At 35.8% G+C, this 24,588-nt stretch overlaps 1 protein-coding gene and 1 pseudogene across 1 annotated transcript in view; one reads left to right on the top strand and one right to left on the bottom strand.

Annotated features, from left to right (window-relative positions):
• Positions 1–23,553, bottom strand: part of UBXN7 (UBX domain protein 7) — a 43,510-nt gene extending 19,957 nt beyond the window's left edge. Inside the window, exons 1-4 of the mRNA XM_006200920.4 lie at positions 23,423–23,553; positions 9,165–9,312; positions 6,510–6,577; positions 640–705 (exon numbers count right to left, since the gene is read on the bottom strand). Coding sequence (XP_006200982.3) covers positions 640–705; positions 6,510–6,577; positions 9,165–9,312; positions 23,423–23,495 — 355 coding nt within the window. The 5' untranslated portion in view covers positions 23,496–23,553. The remainder of the gene's footprint in view (positions 1–639; positions 706–6,509; positions 6,578–9,164; positions 9,313–23,422) is intronic.
• LOC102535376 (uncharacterized) lies at positions 22,708–23,450 on the top strand (annotated as a pseudogene).
• Positions 23,554–24,588: the final 1,035 nt, after the last annotated feature.

Below are 24,588 nucleotides of genomic sequence, written 5' to 3'. Positions count from 1 at the left end.
ATTCCACTGCTAAATCAGTACTAAATCCATTAAAAGTAGAAGGCCAAGATTCTTATTCTAACTCATTCTACAGAAAGATATAAACCTATTCCAGTTAACCGTAGCCAAATTTTAATAGTGGCTGCTTTGGGTAGTGTGGCTTTTTCTTCTCCTATTTTTCAATCCCTTACAATAACCATTTTCACTGTGGTCATTCCTTTAATTGACAGATATCAGGATCTTGAGGAAAATCATTTTATTATAGTCAGAATTTAAGTGCTCAATCAGAAATGGATTAAGTTTGTAAATTAATCCAAATTTCTTACATTATATCCATCTCTCTTACTCTTTTATAACCAAGTAGCTTTGAATTTGGAACAATTCAGCTCAAGGGGGTGTTAACAATCACAGACTGAATTCATAAGAATCCTCAAAGTTATCAGGCCTAATATTAATCATCTCTCTTAAAAAAATTATGTAAAACAAACTAGGATCTTGATCTGTAGGTGAGTGTGTGGGTACTTTCCCACCTTGTGGTTACTTTCCCACCTTGTGGTTTTACCTGTGGGAGAAAGGTGAGGAGAGGAGGGAGAGAGGAGGGAGAAAGGAGGGAGGGGAGAGAGAAAGAGAAAGATGATAAACTGGTCCATAGATACCTACTAGTTTCAGTTTGAAAATCCCGGAAACCATCAAATATTGAACGTGCAGGCCGTCGTCTTTTAGGAGCTTTAGGAGGAAAACATAGAATTGATACAAAAATTGAAACATTAATTTTGTAACAATTCTAAAAACACCCTTATCTGTAAGAATTTCTGATTTTAAGACACTCAGATTCATAATGGTGCTCTCCTTTAAAAAATAACATTTTAAAAACCTTCAAATAAAAAAAAAACCCTTCAGATCATTCATATATAACTAACCCAACCATCTTCAACCCAACCATTTTGTTTTACGAAAAAGAAAATTAAGGCCCAGTTAAGGAGACTTGGCCAAACCTGTGTAAAAAGATAGGAAGAAAGATTTTGAGGATGACTCCCCATGGTGATGAAGCTACGTACTTATTCTGCAAATATCGAATTCAGGTTAGTCTAAGGGATCTGACTATACCCTTTGGTAGAATGCTTGAGTAAGTTCCAAACCATAATATTTAAGAACTACCTCTTAGTAAGTGGATACACATGTAGAAATATAAACACCAAAAAACATTTTTAATTCTGGAGGAAAACATTTTTCCACTGTTATGGAAAAGTGAACTGAGCCAAGGTCTTCTGATACCCTTGTATACTGTCTATTATCCAACCCTTAAGTATTGTATGGATAAAGTTAAGAAAACAACAATCAAAATGTTATTTTCCTATATTACATATTCTTGAACCTAAAAATATTACCAAGTCATTTATATACACTACAGTACATATGAACATTTAATGATTCTTTCAGTATGGGTAACAGTAATTAAGCTGGATTATGGCAAGCCTGGCCAACTTGTATCTAGAACAATGTTCCATGTTAACAAATAATAATTAAGATAGTAGGATTAGATAGAAACTATAAAAGTTCCCCTATCCCATGTTAAAGCATCTTCCCCATCAGCCTGTGTTCTCCATTACATAGGTTAATTCTTTTAATCTAAGAACTACTAAAAAGGAAAACAAAACAAAAATAACAAAAAATGGAGAAGCACGCTGAAAACAATTCCATATTTGTTTAAAGCATTGTCTGTCCATATATCACTTCTGCACATATGTGTATCAGTATTTATATTAAAGAATCGCAATAGTATCTCTAGGAAAAGGAATTTGGTACACATGAGAGACTTCTATATCTCAGCTTTGCACTGAATTTTAAAGTTTAAATTGAATTTTACATTTAAATTGCTTTATTTCACTGACTAAATTATATAAATTATTTTATATTTTTTCTACTTAAGTGTATAAGATTTAAATATTACATTATTTTTCTCTCCTTAACTTTATAAATAAGAAGCAAGAAATGTTATTTTTTTCAACCTTGGAATTATTTTTTAATCGAGTTCCTATTTTAAACGTGTATGTTTCTAACAGGAATAATATAATCTCTCAAATAATGCCTTCATAAACTCACTACCAGATACTCTATAATCGTAACAATTAAGAAAGTAAGAATATCTTAGGATAAGACATAGAACAGCTGCCTGAGAAAGCATATTATTATTCGGGAGGTAGGACATAAAAGGTAGTTTTCTTTTACTTTTCAATTGCCAAAGGCAGGTTAGTTAATATTCTATATTACTTCTCTCACACACACACACACACACTCTCTCTCTCTCTCTCCACCATTTAGCCCTTCTCTATCAGACATAATCTCCTGGAGATTCATACTAGTTCTTCTTATTGCTAGCTTTCCAGTCACCACCCTCTTTGATTTTTGGGCTTCATAACCTGCTCCCATTTGTTTCTCCTTTCTTCATCCTAAATTTAACCAAGAACCTCTCCTCAGATTACACCTCTAGCTCTAGGACCATTATTACTCCTGCCTGCCTCTTCAGTACGTGGTTTCCTGACTCTTTCAAACCACCTGCTGTAAGTAAACATCAGTCCTCTGTACTCTTACTCTACTGCCCACATTTAAGTGTTGGTCACTGAGGTCAAAGAGGTTAAGCTACAAAGAACTAAAAGAGATTCAAAAGGAGCTTCACAGTCAGAACAGGTAAGAGAGACAGAGCAAAATTCAATGAGACGAGTGGCACTATTTCACATTTTCACAAATCTCTGTTAATAACTGGTATAAGAGAAGACACATGAATTTGTAGATGTGCTTCTGCATTCAATTTGTTGTCATCCCTTTAGTTCAAGTACATGAAGAAAATTAAAAGTCAGCTTCACACAGATATGTAATAGGAAAAAGAAAGAGTATTTTAATAGTGTTTTAAGATAATTGTGAACATTTTCCTTTGATACACCAGAACTCAACCAGTGGTAGTTTCTTAAAGGTTAGCTGCAACATGGAATCTGAAATCTTATCAATGAACTTTTCATACTCTGCTCTATTGAAAACCACTGGTCTATGTGATAGACAGACACTATGATGGCCCCCAATTATACCTATCTCCCAGTATTCATAAACTGTGTGTGAGTATCTTGAGGACGGGAAGGATCAAACAGAATGTAGCAGTGGTGATGGGATGTCACTTTCAACACTAGGTTACAAAAAGATGGTGGCTTCCATCCGGAGCTGCCCCTCTCTGACTCTCTCGCTTGCTCTACAGTAAGGAGCTGTTATCTCCAGCCAACCAACAGCCACATGAGTGAGCTTAGAAGATCTTCCTCTAGTCAAACTGAGGAAGCTCTGGCTGACATCCTGATTACATCCTACAAGAAACCCTAAACAGAGGCACCCAGATAAGCCACACCTGGAGTCCTGACCCACAGAAACTGATATAGCAAATGTTTATCATTTCAGGAAGCTGGATTTGGAAGCAATTTGTTACACAGTAATAGACATCTAATCTATATTGTAAATGTAGATTATTTATATATAGATCTGAATAGATCTTTTACCCATGCACAATTTTGTAGTATTGTGCTTTGGACATTTGAAAATATTTGTTCACTGAGTTATGCAAATATTCCAAATAGTAATCGTTTCATCATACAATATATATATTTTTTAAATCAACTGTTAGTATCACCACTAATCTCATCAGAAAGCCAGTATTGGGAAGCTATCAAGCTCAAAATCATGGACATAAACTTTCTAAAATTCTAATTTCTGCCTGTAAAGCTTTTTCTTTTCTTTTCTTAAATCATTGGTAACAAATAATGTCAGTTGTTTGTCCTGAAACAGTAACAGGCTTTGTTCACATTCAAGAAAATGTCTCCCAAATGTCTAAGTCTAATATACTATAGTCTGTCAGTAATCTTTCAAGAAAAATAATGTTCCATAAAAAATCAGCTAGTTTAGTTTTCACCTCAAATAACTGTACAAGTGTTTTTCTTTAAAGTAACAATACTTCAGTATGCAGAAATGCTTTATGCACACATCTTATTTCATCAAACAGAATAGTTTAAAAATGTATACTCAAGCATCAAGATTTAATAAAATTAATTTTACTACTTCATCAAGAACATTATTAAGTGAAATTGGCTTTTTTTTTAATCGCTAGTAAGTGCATGTCAGTGAAGAATTCAATGGAGTAGTAGCAGTTTGGAGCCACTGTCCTGATTCAATTAAGATGTAGCAGTTTGTCATATCATTGCTTCTGAATCATCAGTCCAAATGTCAACATAATGAAAAAGGCAAATAACTTGTTAGTATCATTATGAAAAAAGTTTTGATCTTACAGACCCCCTGAAGGGGCATCAGGGACTCCCAGACCACACTTTAAGAATCACACTTTAAATCAATACTATCCTAAGAAGGAAACAGTTCTCCAAAAACCTTTTGAAACTTAGAATAAGGTCTAATAATGAAAGTTAGGACTGACTTCGTAACTGCATAAAGTCACTCTCAATTCCCTCCTTAATACACATCAAACCAAAGATAAAGGGAGAAAGTGGGATTTCAAAAGGGAACTTTTGCCTCTGTTAAACAGTAAAATAGCACAGTATCTATTTGCTACAGTCTTCCCCACTCAAAGATCCTGCCTCATTCCTTGGAATAAAAGATTAAGCTTATAAGGGCATTACTCCTTAGCTCCAAAGCCTATTCATAACATTTATACAAAAAAATCATGAACAATGCTTTATTACTTCTAGTATATTACCAGCACAATGGCTAGCTAAATCAGTCTAGAGAGCACATTTTTTACTTCAATATTCAGAACTTAGTTTTCTTCCTCCCATCTTTATTTTTAAATTTTTTTGAAGTATAGTCGATTTACAATGTTGTATTAATTTCTAGTGTACAGCAGTGATTCAGTTTTATATATATATATATATATATATATATACACACACACATATTCCTTTTCATATTTTTTCATTATAAGCTATTACAAGCTATTGAATATAGTTCCTTGTGCTATACACGAGGACTCTGTTGTTTATCTATTTTATATATAGTAGTATCTGCAAGTCCTAAGCTCCCAATTTATCCCACAATGCCCCCTCCCCCTACCCCACAAACAAAAGTTTGTTTTCTACGTCTATGTGTCTGTTTCTATTTTGTAAATAAGTTCATCTGTCTCATTTTTTTAAATTCCACATATAAGTGATAGATGGTATTTTTCTTTCTCTTTCTGGCTTACTTCACTTAGTATGACAATCTCCACGTCCATCCAAATGTTGCTGAAAATGGCATTATTTTAATTTTTATGGCTGAGTAATATTCCTCTGTGTGTGTGTGTGTGTGTGTGTGTGTGTGTGTGTGTGTGTATTTATGTATCATGTTCTTTATCCAATCGTCTGTTGATGGACATTTAGATTGCTTCCATGTCTTGGCTATTGTAAGTAGTGTTGCTATGCAATGGGGTGAATGTATCTTTTCGAATTAGTGCTTCCTCTGAATACATATGCCCAGGAGTGGGACTGCTGGATCATATGGTAAATCTACTTTTAGCTTTTTAAGGAATCTCAATACTGTTTTCCATAATGGCTACACCAAACTACACGCCCACCAATGGTGTAGGAGGGTTCCCTTTTCTCCACACCCTCTCCAGCATTTATTGTTTCTTTCCATCTTTTTTCTGAATTTAGACAGTATATTCTTTTACTCTTTCCGACAGTAAGCCCCAAAGCTGCCATATTAAAGAACAATCTTAAAACTTTCAACTAAGGTGCTTTTGAAATCAAAAGATATGGTTTATCTAATTTTCTTCATCCTTTTCTTACAACTTATTTCTACCTCTATTTTAGTTTACCTATGAAACTTTTTATAGGCTTATTTCTTTGTATTATTGTTCTCAATAAATACAATATATACAATATACATTTCTATGTCTCTGTCCACCCAACCAAATCATAACTTTATCTTCTGTTTTTAATACACATATTAATGCCTAAAATATCTGGCTATCTTACAAAAGGTATATAAGCACATATTAAAATAAAAACTATAAGCTTTCTTTAAATCTGATTAAATGCCCCATTTTCTACCATCTTTTACCCCAGACTGATACCACAATTTTTTTGCATGGATTAGACTACTTTCTCCTTTGTTCAACATAGGAATATTACTTTTAAAAATTAAGAAAGAGTGAAGGTACAGCATACCAAGACAGTAAGGATATGGCAGTCAAGTTAGTATCCAGAAATAAAAAATAATCGGAATCTTTTTATAATGACAGACTTGTTTCCATTATAAGGCAGCAGTTCTTTTTGCTTATTTTCCTCCTTTTGGCCTTCTGCAACAACTATCAACTTTTTAATCTAGTTCACTCCTTAGAAAGAACTAACTCTGCAACTTTCCCGAGGGAAGTACAGAATTACAAGATAAGAATTGACTCTACTTAAAGTAACAATCTCTGAGCAAGCCTTTACATCTTTTGATAGCTTCATTAAAATCCTGAAGACAACAATAAAGTCAAAGCTAAGGGAAAAAGGTGAACTTACCACCAAACAAAGGTTCTGGTTCCACCAATATTTCCTGCTTTTGAGGAATTGGGGCACGAACTTCCTCTCTAGTTGAAAAAAAAAAAGTTGGAAAATATCCAAATGACAACTGTTTTCTGCTACCTGTTGTTGCTGTAAACTATTGTAAATGCGTGCAAATTAATAGGTCAAACAAACAACAGATTTAGTGACCTTCAGGAACTACATTAAATTATGATAAATGGTTTCCACATAGAGATCAACTGGAATAAAGTACCTGGCATAGATAGCTCAAATGGGTTTATAAAGAAAACAAACAGAAAAATAAAAAAATATTTCCTCTTTCCTCTAAGTTCCCTAAATTCTTTAAGAAAAAAGAGAGGGGGGAAAAACAAAACAAAAACAAAAACTTCATGCATAAAATTAGCAGAAAAATATAAGCTTAATAAAAGCAGTATTACATCACCACTACATCAAATAATAATTAAATCACAGATATATTTTAAAAAGCAGTTAATTTTATGCTAGTCATGAAGATGGCTAACATAGGTATTACCCTTGGATTATTTATTAAATAGGCACTAATACATATAGAACAGAAAAAGTAATTACTCATTTTTTAAATGTCTATAAACTCTTCAAAGTCTGCTTTCAGAGGGTTTACCAATAATCCATCTGTTCTAGTGAAAATATTCATTTAGCTATACTATAAAACTGGTATATATCCCTTTATATATACACCAGTTTTAATATTTGAGTTAAAACTAAAATAATTAATTCTGCTGATTAATGTTCATAACAAGTAATAGTAAGCTCCAAATTTATTATGCTCTTGATTATAATAAATGTTAAATTAAGCCTAATGTTTTTCATTCAGGTGTTTCTAACAGTAATAACTGAGTTTAAGGCTCTGTTTCTGACATTTAAAAGTTGGAACTTCAAAACATATTTTATTTAATAAATAAAAACTCATTTGTCAACAAAAACTAACATCGTGTAATCAAAGAACAGCTAGTTAGACAAACAAATCTACAATAAGCCAAATGACTGAAGGATAAAAAATAATTCATCACTACTCACAGAATTTCAATAATCTGAAGAAACAGACAATGTGTCTAACAGGAAGCTCTATTAAACCTTTTATACCAAAGAGAAATCGGCCATTATCTTAAGAAAACTAAAAATTTAACAGACATCTCTTACCTGAATAAATCTTTCCATTATTGGCATACTTCACTTTAATCTGTGTGTGTGTGTGTTATGTGTGTGTGTATAGAATTCTCTTGATCTACGGCAATTTAATTACTCAAAAAACAAGCCTTAATCCGATAAAATACATCAATTAGGATGATGGATTAAAGAGTAATCCTTATGAAGAAAGACCTGATTACTATATATTTGACGGTACCTATTCCAAGATTGCTAGCTTCCTAACAAAATGGAAGAATGGAACAGAAGAAGGTGAACTATGAAGAGTAAAAATTATAGTTTAGAAGTAGGTGCCACTATCAAATGTTAATCATTAGTAATACAAATAATCTAAGTCAAATTATAATATAATTTGGTAGGAAAAGACATTCATTAATCAAAACTATTTCTAAATAAGACTAAGAAAACATGTTTTAAACAGTGAGGACTGATGATGTTCTCCCAAATTAGCTGTGAATATCTGTTATTCAAGTTTCTGTAAACTTGACTTAACTTCTGTAAATCATGCTTCCATATTGATAAATTTGAGTTAGGTTGGTGTAGAATGGGTTATCACATTTGAAATACATGGTCAACACTGAGAGGAAAAAACTTTATAAGATAAACTCTAAAGTTCACACTTCTTATGGAAACAATATTACTCTAGATTCTGGAACTAGATAAAAGAGTACTCCTAATACTATTTGGCTTTTTAAATCCAATTTAGTAAAAATAAAAAATCATGTCTTTTGCCTATTCTTATTCAAGAGGATTCCTCTTATTTAGTATCTCATGTTGTAAACACTGAAGAGTTATAAGGGACTATAAGTATTAAACACTTATTTAAGGATCTTTGAAATTTTATTTCAAAAATCAGTGTTTTCCTTTGAGTAGCATTCATCTCTAGTATTTTCCAGAGACTATTGGAATTTGGCCTAACAGATATTCATTTCAAACTCTCACTGGTGTCAAATATAGAGGATAGAAAACATCAAATCTGTTCACCATTTATTACTATTCTCTATATATTACAGTTGTAGATACTGAAGGTACTTTAATAATTAGCTACATATAGCTACTGAAGGTATAAAGGATTAGAATTACTTATCAAAAATTTTTCATGACAACTCAAAACTTTCCTGGGACAATGGAGGAAAATCTAGAATCGGGAAATCTGAGCTTTACTGGGCTTTAGTTCCATATCTGCTGCTTAATTGCTATATAGCTCGGGGAAATAGCTATGCTTCTGCTTTCTCCGTAAAATGTGGATAATAATGCCAGACTATAGGATTCTTTTGAGTATTATATAGGCTTGACAGTGCTTTAGAGAATTTAAAGCATATAGGTATAAAAATTTCCACCTAACACATTTTCAGATGCTTTCAACCTTTCATTTGTTCAAAAACAAAGAATTAACCTAACTGATAAAAATATAACTATTCAATTTTGGCAGGGGGTAGCTCCCAATAATAAATAATAAATTCATACTCAGTGTGTGGTCTGACAGTGGAGACACTTGCAGAACTGGTACTGGGCTCTTCAGCGATTCCTCCACCATCCAAAAACATAGTAACTGCCATCTCCAGATTATTGTTGCAGGCTTCAAGCATATGTTTCCCTACACTTTCACTTGCACCTGAAATGGTATAGTAACAGGGGAAACATTTTAAAAAGACAACTTCTTACATTCAGTTCACATTAGAATACAGAATTCTCAAGCAAATTAATAATACTTCTCCCCCTTAGAATGAATTTAAAAACAGAAAGGTCTGTTTGTTTACTTCCACAATGTTGGCTGATTAGTGTGAAATATACAGAGCTAGAAAAGTAGCAGCATTAAAATAGTAGTCTTCCCTCATAATAAAACAAAAACTAAGTAAAGCATTTATTTGCCATTTCTTTAAATGGACCAATTATATATTTGTTACTAAACTGAAAAAGAAAAAGACTATATTCTAGAAAGTTAGAAATACTTTGTTAGAAAGAATGCATTTCACTTAATTTGTTTCTATTAAAAAGAAAGCATTTTCATAACAGGAAAGAAGAGAGATGAGACATTTTTGTCAAAGATATAACTAAGTCAAAATCTGGTAAGAAATGTCAACCTTTATCATTTAAAACTGGCCCTATCACACACTTACTCATTTATACAATAAAGCCAGCATAATCTGCTCAATGTAAGGTAAACTGGTAAAGCCCTTTAAGAAAGCAACTTTATAACACATATCAAGAAACATAAAAATACTTTTTTTTGACTCAGCACTTTGGGCTTCTAAATAAATCTGTATAAAATATATGCATAAACATATCCATATATGCATCCAATATAGCTTCATTTAATACTGAAGAAAACTTAAGTATCCAGTACTAGTGTCTAAACTGAAGAATCTGTTTGGTGGAACATTCTGCGGCCATCAAAAAGTGTATAAGGCTTTCCATATGGGATGACTTTCTATCTCAATTGCATCCCTTAGAGTCTTCTTCAGTGAGGTTGGGATGGGGGTTGGGGGTGTGGTGAAGGTTGGGGTTTTTTTTTGGTCTGAAAATGCCTTTATTTTGTTATTGTTCCTGAAAGACAGTTTCACTGCATACTCTATTTTAAGGATGACAGCTATTTTCTCTTAGTACATTGAAGATAGCATTCCAGTGTCCTCTGGCTTCTGTTGTTGCTTCTGGGAAGTAAGCTGCCAGACTAAAGAAAAACATTTTTATAGCAATATGTTGTTTCTCTCTAGATGCTATAAAGATCTTCTTTGTCTTTGGTCTTCAGGGCTGATTTCATTTATCCTCCTTGGGATTCACCGGACTTCCACCATAATGATTGTTATCTTTTATCAATTCTGAAAAATTCTCAGATATTTCTATTTAACAATTATCTTACTCCACCATTCACACTTACTTCATTCTGGAACTCCAATTAGGCATATGTTAGAACTCTTCACTCTATGCTGTGACAATTTGTTTTTTGTTCACTAAGCTTTTAATTTCAGTTTATTTTTTACAACTACAAGGTCTTAAGTTTTTTTTTCCCCTAATCTGATTGGTCATGTTTCAGAGACCCTTACTTCATACCCATATTTCAATCCTTTCATTTTTTTCAAATATATTAATCAAACTTACTAAAATTACTAAGATAAACTTTCTGCAGTCTCTAGAAGTCACTGTCTCTTATTTCTGCTGGCTCCTGTTCACTGTGCCATGGTTTTTGTGCATTTTGTGATTTTTTTACTATGATCTCAAGTGCCTTGAAATTTTAACCTGCAGACTTTTATTTTTTCTTTTATTTATTTTTTATTGATTTACAATCATTTTAAACGTTGTGTCAAATTCCAGTGTAGAGCATCATTCTTCAGTCATACATGAACATATATATATTCATTGTCACATTTTTTTCTCTGTGAGCTACCAGAAGATCTTGTGTATATTTCCCTGCGCTATACAGTATAATCCTGTTTATCTATTCTACAATTTTGAAATCCTGTCTATCCCTTCCCACCCTCTGTCCCCCTGGCAACCACAAGTCTGCACTCTTTGTCTATGAGTCTATCTCTGCCCTGCATTCATGCTCTGTTTTTGTTTTTTCGTTTTTTTTGGTTTTTTTTAAATTCCACACATGAGCGATCTCATATGGTATCTCTCTCTCTCTTTCCGGCCCACTTCACCCAGAATGACATTCTCCAGGTGCATCCATGTTGCTGCAAATGGCACCATGTTGTCGGCTCTTATGGCTGAGTAGCCTGCAGAATTTTAAACCCTGGGCTGAAGGTACGTTCCTCCTAAGAGGATATGATATGATAGATTTTGTAAGGTACCTGAGGGCACTACCAAACAGGGACTACTTAAAATACATTCTTGACTTAAAAGTTTTATAAGACCACATGGAAAATGTGACCCTGTAAGGACCCTTGCTATAAATTCTCAATGAAGATATCTTCTGCCACTCCCCAAATGCCAAGGTCCCAGCTTCATGAATGGGAGGGGTCTCCTTTCAGATTCTTCTCCTTAGGAAAGCTGCAGGCTTGTTTCCTGTTTCCTGTGCCCTATATGAGGCTATCAAAAGAGAAGTTCAAAGCCATCCAGTTTGAGCAGGTTTCACAAGGGTGAAAGCATAGTTTAAAATCTAGCTAACATCTCATTCCCAATTTCATTTCATTTTTAGCCTCTGATTATTCTGTACTTTCTTGCCAGCTCAATGATATATTTTGAGTTTTTATTCAGGATTTTTTTTTCTCAGTTGGGAGGGTTATTCATAATCTCTCTTTAGTTTAGCCCTACTGCCAGGAATGGAAGTGCTGACTCTACTCTTAATATCTTTCATTTGTTTTCTCTTCTTTACTACTTTGTCTAAGGTTTTTAAATCAAGTCCCTAATTATTCTTACCTGGATCAGTATAATAGGCCCCTAACTGATTATCATTCTATCTTCTACCTTGCTGCTGAGGTTATGAAAACACACACACACACACGCGCGCGGTTTAAAATTCTTTAATGGCTCTCTGACACCTACAGTATAAATTCCAGAGCAAGTCCTTCGTGATCAGGCCTCAGCTTATCTCTCTGGCTTTGCCTCTCCTTTTCCCCACCATACACAATTCAGTATAGACATACTATATCACATGCTTGGAATGTCCTTATCCTCCTTATCTCCCCCTTCATCTTGTTCATGCATGCTCAAGAATCACCATAAGTGTTACTTCTGCCAATTCATGTGCTAAGCATTCTCTACACTACCGCCTCCTCACTCCCACCCTTGTGATACTCTTCTATTATATACATAGATATACTACTAAGCAGTAAGTGTATGCTTACTTTCTGGCTCCTCTGAAAAAGCAGGAGCATCTTAAACACAGCAATTGGCTTTTGTCTTGGTAACCCCAGCATTCAGCATTGTGTTCACTTGCATGGACCAACATATAATAAACTGACTTAGAACTATCTCAGTACTTCAGCCAACCAGTTAGTATACCAGGGAAAGAAGAGCCAGATTTTGGCCAAAATAACCCTTCTATATCCTTTGAAATTTAAACCACACATATTTATGTTTCACATTTCATTTACAAAGCAATATGGTTACACTGTGGAAATTGCAAATGAGTACTTAGGATAAATGAATTTAAGAAAAAACTTTCAGTGATAGTATCACATACAAATTTTAAAAGTGCTGTATCTCAAACAATGTAAAGTGAAAATCACATGCTCAAAAAAACTATTAGATGATACAGAATAGCTAGAGCTTTGTCAGACAGCTGACAAAGACATATCTAAGATGCTAGTGGAAAAAAGAACAAAATTGTTTCATGAAACATGATTGGAAAATAGCATTAATATACTATATTGTGAATAAATGTTAAATTAGTAAGTAATATTAAAAAAGCATCCAATCATTTCACTTGGAATCTCTAGAAATTTACATTAGTCAAAAATCTTTTTTGGGCATTAGACAAATATAGAATTGCCTTTTATGGAGTGTGCTTTATATCTGGGTATATACAGCAATTTAAGTTACCTAGGGCCAGGGAGGTTTTTTCCTTTAAAGGGGCTTCACATATTACTCAAATTTAAGAAACTTTGTTCTACTCTTCTATCTTCCTCAACTGCAAACCAATCCTACAGTTTCTATCTAATTAATACCATCCCTATCCATCCTGTTGTGTCTATTGCTGTAGTCTTTGTTTAAGCCTTCAACATCTCTTACATGAACTATCGCATTTCTTTGCTCTTGGTCATGCTCCTTTTGATCTACCTTCTACACTGCAAAGGAATGTAAATTTGATTATCTCCCTGTTTCAATAGTTCTGCACTGCTGACTGGAAAAGTTTCCATCTCTCTTGAGCTGCACACAAGATTTCGCCCTTATAAACCACTCTGATTTTATACCCCTCCACTCTCTTCTCACTTCATACTATTCTCTCAAGCTGCAGAGGTCTATGTCATCATCTAGATAGATCCCTTGGTGGTACTTTACAATGCCATATCATCGCATAATATGGATAGTGATAGCAGTCAAATCAGTTCCCTCATTTTTCTTGACTACACACCAAATACCCAACTTTCTGCTAAGTTTTGGACCTTTTCCCAATCCCCTCCCACCCTAAAGAAGATACAGGAATGGTTATTACTTTTCCAGGGAGCCTTATCTCTATCCTAGTCCCTGCTAGTTCTTCTATCTTACAAACTTTAAAAACTCACTGAACTGGCCAGTTCTCACATTTCTCATACCAGTTCTAATCTCTGTAAATTCTCCGTCAAGCTGAACCAAAAGTTCTCAAATTCTTGTATATACAAATTTACATTCTCACCATTAGAAAACACACTTTTAAAAAGTTATATCTCCAAATAAGAACAAATTCAACTTTTTGAAGGGAAGGAGAAGATTAAATATCTGAATAGCCAACCGTATGTTAGGTTATTAAATACAAACTCTTGGGGCAAAAACAGCACAAATTTGATGAAAAATATCAAGACTCATGTGCTTCCATATTATTACCTCATAAAACCTGAGGCTTTGTTTCAGTGCTTTTCTAATATTTTTACATCGTGTCCAGTTATATTGTGTTATATTACTGTACTTCTTAAATGTTAGTCGAAAAGTTCAGTGTCTATTGTACTCCGCCATTTTAATTTACTTTTCTACATAGCAGCTTCTGAAAATTAAAAGGTTCCTATCTCCGACTGCTTATTCTAGCAAGAGATGCGTGTACTGTTACGTTTTGCCTCATAACAAACCCCAAACTAGCTTCTGAATGGCATCTACTGATCTTTTTCTTTTCATAGAATTAAATGGCTGATTTTATACCATTTTGGCTCTTGTCTCTTTAGGTGCTCACATTGCACTAAAGCACCACAAAAAGCACAAAGAACACGCTGATGGGGGATTGAAACTTCCTTCTGCTATAACAGCAATCAACGCTGGCTGCTTTCACTCCTATTGAAATTTATTTGTTCGTAAGGAAATTCAACTTAAAAACGACCATTGCAAATAGTTGTCATCATCCTTCCACCACCCTCCAACTATCCAACTATCAAAGCTCCAATGCCACCGATACAAGAACCATTTAGAGAATCGGTGGGTTCTGAAGTAAAATAGAAGATACTATAAAAATCAGGAACTTGTTAAACCAATCCTCAGGCAAGCTGGCCTGTCAACAATATGGTCTACCTATCTCAAAAGTCTTCCTAATCACCTAAAAATGTTTATGCTGCCTAAAACACTATTACTCAAGAGATTAATTTGGGTAAACAAACATCCTTTTCAAAACTATAAACACTTATTGAAGAGTTAAGGATGTATCAACTATTTCACAATGTGAACTAATTCAGTCATACTACTTCCCTATAACCTAGCAACAATCAATAGAGGGTTCAGATATGAGAATGGAGGGTTGGTTCAGGAAAAAAGGGGTGTAAGTAGCTTTAGCACCTCAAGTACCTTTGGGAGGAGAGGTAAGAAAGGTCTACATGAAGCGTCACATGGCTGGGGGTGAGGGAGGGTAACTTAAGGCACTAAAAAGACACTGGGCTCCTGGGGACAGACATCCAACAGTTCAAATGAAGTTATCAAAATTTTTCCTCTAGGGGGAGGGTATAGCTCAGTGATAGAGCACATGCTTAGCATGCATGAGGTCCTGGGTTTAATTCCCATTACCGCCACTTAAATAAAAAATTAACAAACAAATAAACAAACAAACCTAATTCCTTCCTACTCCCTCCCCCTACAAATAAATTAAAAATAAATAAATAAAAATAAGAATTAAAAAAAGAAAAAAAAAACTTTTTCCTCTGACCAGTCCTATACCCAATAACGAAGAGAAAACATTCTTCATATTCACTTTTGTTCTCAGGTTAGAGAGTATAATATAGCCATTAAGAACCTGGATATTGAATCCTAGTTCTATCATTCACTAGTTGTGTGACTCTGAGCTAGTTACTAATTTCTCTAGCCCTCAGTTTCCTCAGTTACAAAACAGGGATAGTACCAATTTCATGAAGTATTTGTGTGTATTAAGCCAATTCATATTAAAGAACTTGGCACAGCTCCTTACTGGCAAACAGTTAACTGTTAATAAAACAGTTAATAAAAATAGACCGTCCCTTTACATCTGAAACTAACATTGTAAATTGATTTCAATAAAAAATAAGAATTAAAAAAAGAAAAAAAAATAGACGGTCCCAAGTTATATGGTACTCAAACTAACAATGAAATCAAGTGAAAAATATCTGAAGTATGAAATATGAATATTTATATATAGCTATGGAGAAACACATTATGTCAGAGTAATAACCAGGGTAAGATTGTTTTCTTTCCCTCACTCATCTGATGCTATGACTGTGTTTCACTCATGTTACACTCATTTTTTTTAAGTGGTAAAATAAAGCAAGCAAAAAATATTACTCTAAAAAAACCTGAATGTTAAGGATAAAGAATAAAATGATACACAAAAGGGATCTGTTCCAAAGAAATCTGTAACAACTAGACAGCATTCCAGTATGATTGGGAAATAACAAAAGCTTATGTAGAGACAGAGGAAAATGTAATCAAAGTACAGATAAGTATTCCAAAATTTCCTAGGTCCAGAGGTCTATTGAACTATAGATTAAAATAGAATTTATTAAAAGGGATTATACAGGGAATGACTTTAAAACACAAAAATAAAGCTATAATAAAGGAATAATAACTGTGCTATTTGGAAGGCAGATGGTGTCAACACTGGAGGCTCAGAATTGTCAACCCATCTATAATCTTCACTTAACCATTTAGTGCTAGAATCTAAGCTATAGGCAGCATATCCTGGAGATGGCCCTATCATATCTGTTGACAATTTGACAGGATAACTTCCATCACTGGAGCTTGTCAGGATAGTGATTTAAGAGCTTTTCTAAAAGAGTCTCTGCCTATGAAGATTTTTTAAAAAGAAGCACATGCTAAATCCTGGCAAGATTGAAGAGGCAGTGTTAGAGAGGGGCCCAAGAAGCAAAGTACACCATTCACTTTCCTAAATAAAGCCAAATTAACTGAGCCATCTGTGCTGGGATAATCAGGCATTCTTAGTTTATCACTTGTTGTATCACTTAGTGTATCATTTTAGAAACAGAAGACAACTGAAGGGTAATTAAAGGTTCCAGTGGTTCTTTTTTTTTTAAATTGAAGAATAATTTACAATGTTGTGTTAGTTTCAGATGTACAGCAAAGGGATATATATATATATGCATATATGTATACATATATATGTATGTATGTGTGTGTGTATAGTCTTTTCCAGGTTCTTTTCCATTATAGGTTATTACAAGATATTGCATATAGTTCCCCATGCTATACAGTAGGTCCTTGTTATTTATCTGTTTTATATATAGTGGTGTGTATGTGTTAATCCCAAACTCCTAAATTATCTCTCCCCTTCTTTCCCCCTTTGGTAACCATAAATATGTTTTCTATGTCTGTCTGTTTTATAAGTAAGTTTATTTACATTATTTTTTTAGGTTCCACGTGTAAGTAGTATCATATGACATTTGTCTTTCTCTGTCTGACTTCACTTAGTACGATAATCTCTAGGTTCATCCATGTCGCTGCAAATGGCATTACTGCATTCTTTTTATGGCTGAGTAGTAGTTCATTATACAGATATATATGTATATAGGTATCAGATGCTCTTTGGGGGGCAGATGGTATCAACACTGGAGGCTCAGAATTGCCAATCTATCTATAATCCTCACTTAAACATTAAGTGCTAAAATCTAAGCTATAGGCTGTGTGTGTGTGTGTGTGTGTGTGTGTGTGTGTGTATGTATCTCACAACTTCTTTATCCATTCATCTGTCAATGGACATTTAGGCTGCTTCCATGTTTTGGCTACTGTAAATAGTGCTGCTCTGAACTTTGGGGTGCATGTATCTTTTCCAATTAGAGTTTTCCCCAGATATATGCCCAGGATGGGATTGCAGGATCATACACTAACTCTATTTTCAGTTTTTAAAGGAATCTTCATATTGTTGTCCATAGTGGCACCAATTTACATGCCCACCATGTAGGAGGGTTCCTTTTTTGCCACATCCTCACCAGCATTTATTATTTGCGGACTTTTTAATGATGGTCATTCTGACTAGTGCGAGGTGACACCTCATTGTACTTTTGATTTGTATTTGTCTCCAGTGATTCTTAATGTCAGGAAGTAGTAGAGGCATTTGGTGCTGTGAGAGATCTTTTTTGGTGTTTGATGATTGTAGGGTAGGGGGCACTACTGACATTTAGTGGAGGAAGCTGGGGTCCTTTAATAGGCTGGAAAATGGCCCCTGTCCTCTAAAGACTATTCACACTTTCATTTCAGACTTCTGGCCTCCAGAACTGTAAGAGAATAAACGCAGTTTGTGGTAATTTGTTACAGCAGCCACAGGAAGCTAATATAAGCGCTAAATCTTCTGTAATGAATGCAACAGTCCTACACAACAAAAAATTGTCCTAGCCAAAATGCCAACACTTCCGTGTAGCTAAATAGAGAAATCGAAAGTTAACTGAGTGAGCAGAGGAAAAGTAAGAAGGGCTAAATGATACAGATGAAATGAACAGTGATAAATTTAATCAAATTATAAATTTTACCTGTATACTCAGAGGTAATAACAACTTTTGATGGATCAGCTGTAAAAACTTTGAACTCCTATCTTACTACATTCAGATTAAAGAACATACCTTTTCAAAAGGGGGAGGGGATCTAATAAAACAAATTTGCAGATTTAAATTATCTGTGAACCTGTTTAAATGGGCTTATTTCGAGGTCCCAATATTATAGGTAGCAGCAGGACAGCTTAATCTAACCCAATGTCTTTGTTTGGGCTGCTATAACAAAAATACCACAGATTAGGTGGCTTAAACAACAAACGTTTATTTCTCACAGTTCTGGAGGCTGGGAAGTTCAAGATCAAGGCTCCAGCAGATTTGGTGTGTGATGCAGGCCAGTTTCCTGTGTGATAAACAAATGTCTTCTCACTGTGTACTCACATGGCTGAAGGGCCAGTCAGCTCTCTGGGCTCTCTTTTTTTAAGGACACTAATCCCATTCATAAGGACTCCATCCTCATGACCTAACCACCTCCCAAAGATCCCATCTCCTAATATCATCGCACTGGAGGTTAGGGTTTTAAAATATGTATTCTGGAGAGGACACAAAAATTCAGTCTATAACAGCTAGGAATCCGCAGCTATGGCAGGAGTCCCACTTTACTATTTCTCACCACATACATTCTTTCTTTATCCATTACCTTTTCTTCCTTCCATCTGCTTTAAGCTTGCTAATGGCACCAAAGCGCATTATTTACCCAGCTTGTGGCACACAGTTTATCAGTGCCATCTCCTTGCTGCTGCCTTAGTTCACACTCTCTCCATTAGTGACTTGATATAGGAAATAGCCCAAAACCTGTAATGCAATCCATGTCTCCACCACAGCTGGAAGAATGAAGAAACATTCCAAACTTTAGTAGTCCCTTATACTATTCTCTTCACTACTTTCAATGCCAAAAGAACAGTCTCTTCACCACTATCACGGTATGGTACTGAGAAAATCTGATTGTGTTGCTCCCCTAATTAAAACTTTTCATCCAAGGCGGGGAGGGTACAGCTCAAGTGACAGAGCACATGCTTAGCATGCACGGGTCCTGGGTTCAATCCCCAGTACTGCCTCTAAAAATGAATGAATGAATGAATGAATGAATAAATAAATTAACATAAGTACATAAATCCTAATTACCTTCCTCCTCAACAAAAAATAAAATTCAGAACAACTCCAAGATTTCTTAAAATGGGTTACAAGGCCCTTCCTAATCTGGTGCCCACTTAACTCTTCAGCACCATTTATTGTATCTCCTCCTAGCTATGCTCTATTCATTTGGAATTATCATCAATTCCTTCAACCTACTGTCTTTCTCTTCTTGTCTCTATGTATGTGTAAGTCTGTCCCTCTCTTCTCCAGGTTTCTGCACATATTTTTCCTGTGAGAAACATCTCTCCTCCAGGTTTTAGCTAAGAAATTATTTCTTCTGGGAAGCCTTTCTTGACCTCCCTCTTTTGTGCTACTATAATAGCTCCTTACCATTATCCCAATGTATTATCATATTTATGTGTCTGTATTCCTGTCAATCTTTAAGTTTTCCGAGGACATACAGCATGTCTTATTCATGGTAGTATCCTCAAAATCTTAACCATGCCTGGCACATAATGCCGTATCAATAAATACTGAATTTATTACTAAGAGTCTATTCACAATTCACCAAAAAAAGTATCACCTCCCTAAATTTCTACTCAGACTTCATTATCACCTTTGAAATAGTTCTCAAAATTCCAGAAGAGTTTTCTTTTACTATCTAGAACACTTGAAAACACCTTTCCTGACACAGAGAACTTTAAATACATCTTAATACTAACTCAAGAAAAATGCAAAAAGAATATGAATGGTAATTGGCCACAAAGCCAAATACCACAAACACCAGAGTTTCTAATTTCTTTAACAAATATGCATTCATTCAACGATTTGAAAGAAGGATTAAACTAAGAGGGTTCCATAATTTCACTAAGTACATTCAAGCTTTATGGAATTCTATACTATCAACCTCTGGTACTCTTCTAGGCCTCCACTTTCTATTCCCTCACATTTTGGCTTTACCTGTTGATTGTTTATTTTTACCTCTTCTATAGCATCTATGTATCCCTCATCTCATGAATTATTCTGATTAATCTGTGCATTTTGTATGTGTGTGGCTGGATGTCAGCCCAAGCTGGTGTTAATGGGATACTGCCATGATTCAAAACATTTAAAAAACTGTTCTAAAAAAAAAATCAAAACACTGTTCTTTTGGAATTACCTTTAGATCCAGTGGCATGTTCCTTTCTCATGTTTTGAAAATTGGTATGACTTCTGAAAGTAGTCAGCAGTCATTCAAAGCCCTTTTTAAGAGTATCAAGGAAGATGAAACTAAGTAATATTGCAAAATGTTGCAGACTATAAAGTAACAGGACTGGTTTTCTACGTAGCTTCAAATAATGCAATGGCACCAATGGTAAAGGTATATAGCTTCTCTGTGTGATCACTTCAAAGACAATCACTTATCTTGGTCATCTGATTATCAAAGAGTCTAATCATAGGGAAAATGTTTATGATATAAAGTAAATTGAAAATTTCAGAATTCTAAATTATGTATACTATGATCCACAATGTAAAAAATAATTTTAAAATAATTTATGAAATTAAATAAGTATGTAAATCAGAATTGGAAGGTAATATGTGAAATAAATAAGATTGCTATTGTGAGAATGAATTAGTGTTTCCTTTTTTTCAAAATTATGTCATGGTGATGTGATATCTTTTTAAATATCTTTTTAATTTTTAATTTAATTTTTTAATTTTTAATTTAATTTAATTTAGCTTTAATATTTAAATATTAAATATGGAGTCATACTTCATACTCACATACCACACATTTATAGAGAGAAGAGATTTGTTCTATTTAGTGAGAAATAAAACTTAAAATTCTTTCAATTTTTTCTTCTACTTCTAAATGCCACAGAAAAGGTAAGCCTCGCATTTTTGAAAATGCACTACTTTTACCAGAATATTGAGCTTCCCAGTAAGAAAAACCTTTTTGAAATGAGAGCTTAAGTTCTTAAGGCCAGTTTCATCTGGCAACGCACAAATGTCAAATACCTTTTTGTCAAAAATATTACAATTTAAATATATATGGACAGAACCCCCAAATTTCTTAAGATACGTGAAAAGGATATGTGTGAAGGGGTCAATCATGTGTTTCTAATAATTAATTACTATCTTGTTAAAAAATAATTATTAGAAATCCATACTACATTAAGAACAATCTAAGGTACTTTCTCTTGCACACTTTCAGATACCACTGTCTACTGAGGGTCTCCAACTTGATTCAGGAATACAAGGACTTGTGACCAAGAAACAAGCCATGTAGAGTAACAAAGACAGAAATAAAGCAAATAAGTGAGTCACATCATCTCAACCACATTTTTGGTTTTGTCTATATCCAACAAAAATGTTGCATTAGAAGAAATAATGCGAGGAGGCTAAAGCAGTCTGAGTTCCTGAAGAGGTGGTAAGTTAGCATAAAAACTGGAGTTAAATAGGTGGCATTTTAAACCACCTCTAGAAAATCAAAAGAAAATATAATCATAATTAGTTCTATACCTGATTCACTAAAAAGATTATTCTATACAAACATAATGCAGCAGTATTAACTTATATACACAGTAATTTTCTAATTTTCCCAATAATGATCTGCTTAGACATTGGGAAATACATTACATCTCCAATATAACAGTCCAATCACAGAAATTTTAAAATATTAAGAAAAGTTATAATCCCATTCCTCATCCCAATTTTATTATAAATTTTCCTCTACCAACTTTGACGTGATGTTTCATGCCCACAACCTAGACAATGAATGCATGAAAAATTTATTTATCACTGCAAAATAAAAAACAGAACTAGCTTTAACTATAAACCAGCAACTCATAAACAACCTGTAGTGGTTAAAATATAAAATTTTACCTAACCAGATCTTGCACGTCAAACTCCAGATACATTAAAAATGGAAATGTTCTCTATATCTAACAAATTACCACGTAAAGTATAGATCTGCTAAAGGGAGGGAACTAACATCGTGACCTCCTTCCAAAATGACAAACTAGAACGGCAAAATCACAATCAGGCACATGGAGTACTCTTCTCTCAAATCACTCCACAGAGAACTTCATCATTTGCTCCGCCCTCTAATAACTCATGCAAAAAAAGTTCAGCACCATCAGAGAGAAACAAGACAGAGAATTCATAGAATGGCTTAAGGGCCTTTCCTCCAGGCGGTAAGAGAATCTGCGTGTGCCCTTCTGAGGGGTCCAAAGCAAAAGAAAACCGAGGGTTTGGGGGATACTGACACACAGAAACTGGTTTTCTCTCAAAGAAGTTTCTGCCGTCATTGCTATTTTATCAGCAGGAGGCCCCGGCGCCATCGTCTCAGTCTTTATTATCTTATTATGGGGAGGTGGGAAACGCCACCAAGGGTTCCTCCAGGCCTTTCCTATTAAGGTTGGGGAGAGTTCCCCCTCATTCTTCTCTCAGAACCTCAGTCTTGAGGGTACTCCTGACCACCCCCTCTTTCTGGCGGCCTATCGTCGGAGATCCGTAAAGGCGCTGCCGAACCCACCAACCTCGCCGTTAAGGCGGGAGGGCCCGAGCACGCCAGGGCCACAGCGATGGCTCCGAGGGGCCCAGAAAGGGGAAGGGCAGGCCAGGGACAGGGGGGAGAATGACCTGGCCAAGGAAGAAAGGAAAAAGGAGGTGAGGGGATGCGTTGCACCCCAACTATGCACAGAGAAGAGGAGAAGATGATGAAGGAGGAGGGCGGTGGCCCGGGTGCGGCCCCCCACCTCTCCCGCCCCCAGGTCCCCGGGCCGACGGGGGCGGATGGGCTCGGCCCATTCCCTGAGTCTAGGCTGAAAGGGAAAACGGGTGGGGAGGTCGCCCTCCATACTGTGAGAAGACCGAGAACGAGGGTATGGGGTGCGCGGGGGGGCTGTCTCCCGCCTGAACCCGGAGACCCGACGCCGTCGTCGCCTCTTCCTCAGGAGGGAGGACGGGAGCCGTGGGTAAAGCCCGAGGGAGAAATGCACGAAGGTACAGGGAAGCCCGGGCAGACCGGGCGCTCGCTCCAGACCCTACTCTCCACCTTCCGGTAACCGCGTCTCTTACCGGTGATGGCGGTGAACTGCTGAATTAACCCCTTCAGCGCCGAGGACGCCGCGGAGCCCCCGTGGGCAGCCATCTTACCGCCGCCGCCGCTGCCGCCGAACAACAACACAGACACACACGGACCGCCCTCCCCCACCTCGCCGCACGGTTTGCGCAGGCTCATTGACCGCCCCCTAGCTCCGCCCCTCCTGCCCCGCCCCCCGCGGCGGTCAGCGCAGGCGCACTTCCAGACCGGTTCGGGAGCGCTCTCCGCTCTCCCGGTTGGCTGCTCGGTTGCTGCCTGCTGCTGCAACCTTCTTTACAACCTCTGTTGCCTTCCTTTCCAAGCTCCGAGGCCACTCTCATAGGCCGATATCACCGCGATATCGGTTCCTGGTTTCCGAAGGAAGCTTCAAGCTTGGCAGGCAGTAGATTCCCTGTCTTTCAGCTTCACAAGCTTTATTGACAGACTCAACTGCCAATGACAGTTTATTTTTTCTTTTTTGCAACTCCGGAGCCCTATGCTAGGTTTCCTGCAGCTCCCATCAAAATACAAATCCTACATCATCGCACCGAAGCGACTTTCGCACCTGTTCTCCAACCACTAAACTAATTGCTTGGCCCGTCCAGCGGAAGTAAACTATTAGAACCCTTCGTGCCAATAAAACACAGGGCTCAGAGTCTGATACATAGTAGGTTTTAATAAACGATTGTCCAGTCCGCTTTCCTTCAATAAATATGTCAACACATCTCTTAAGGTCTCAGTTTCCTCACCTATAAAATGAGATGTCATTTATGTAAAGAAGAAATGTATATATGTATACACAATATAGGAAAGAAATGTATAGAAAGGTCACTGGAAAGGTGTCCTCAAACATAATGGTTACCTCTAGAGAGGGGAGCAAGGAGGGGGTGGTGAAAGGGGACTTTGAGGGATTCTTTTATCCTTTATTTTTAGGGTTTTGGGGAGGAGAAGAGGGGAGGGAGGTAATTAGGTTTATTTATTTATTTATTTTTAGAGGAGGTACTAGGGATTAAGCCCAGGACCTCGTGCATGCTAAGCGTGTGCAGTACCACTTTCAGCTATACCCTCCCCCTATCCTTTAGTTTTAAAAAATATAATATGAGTATGTTATGTATATGATTTAAAGTACTTTAAAAAACAATTATAGGAGTACATTCAATCC

This window comes from Vicugna pacos, chromosome 1 (assembly GCF_048564905.1).
Source record: "Vicugna pacos chromosome 1, VicPac4, whole genome shotgun sequence".
In the NCBI taxonomy this organism is placed as follows: Eukaryota; Metazoa; Chordata; class Mammalia; order Artiodactyla; family Camelidae; genus Vicugna; species Vicugna pacos.
This window is presented reverse-complemented; position numbering and strand designations above follow the sequence as displayed.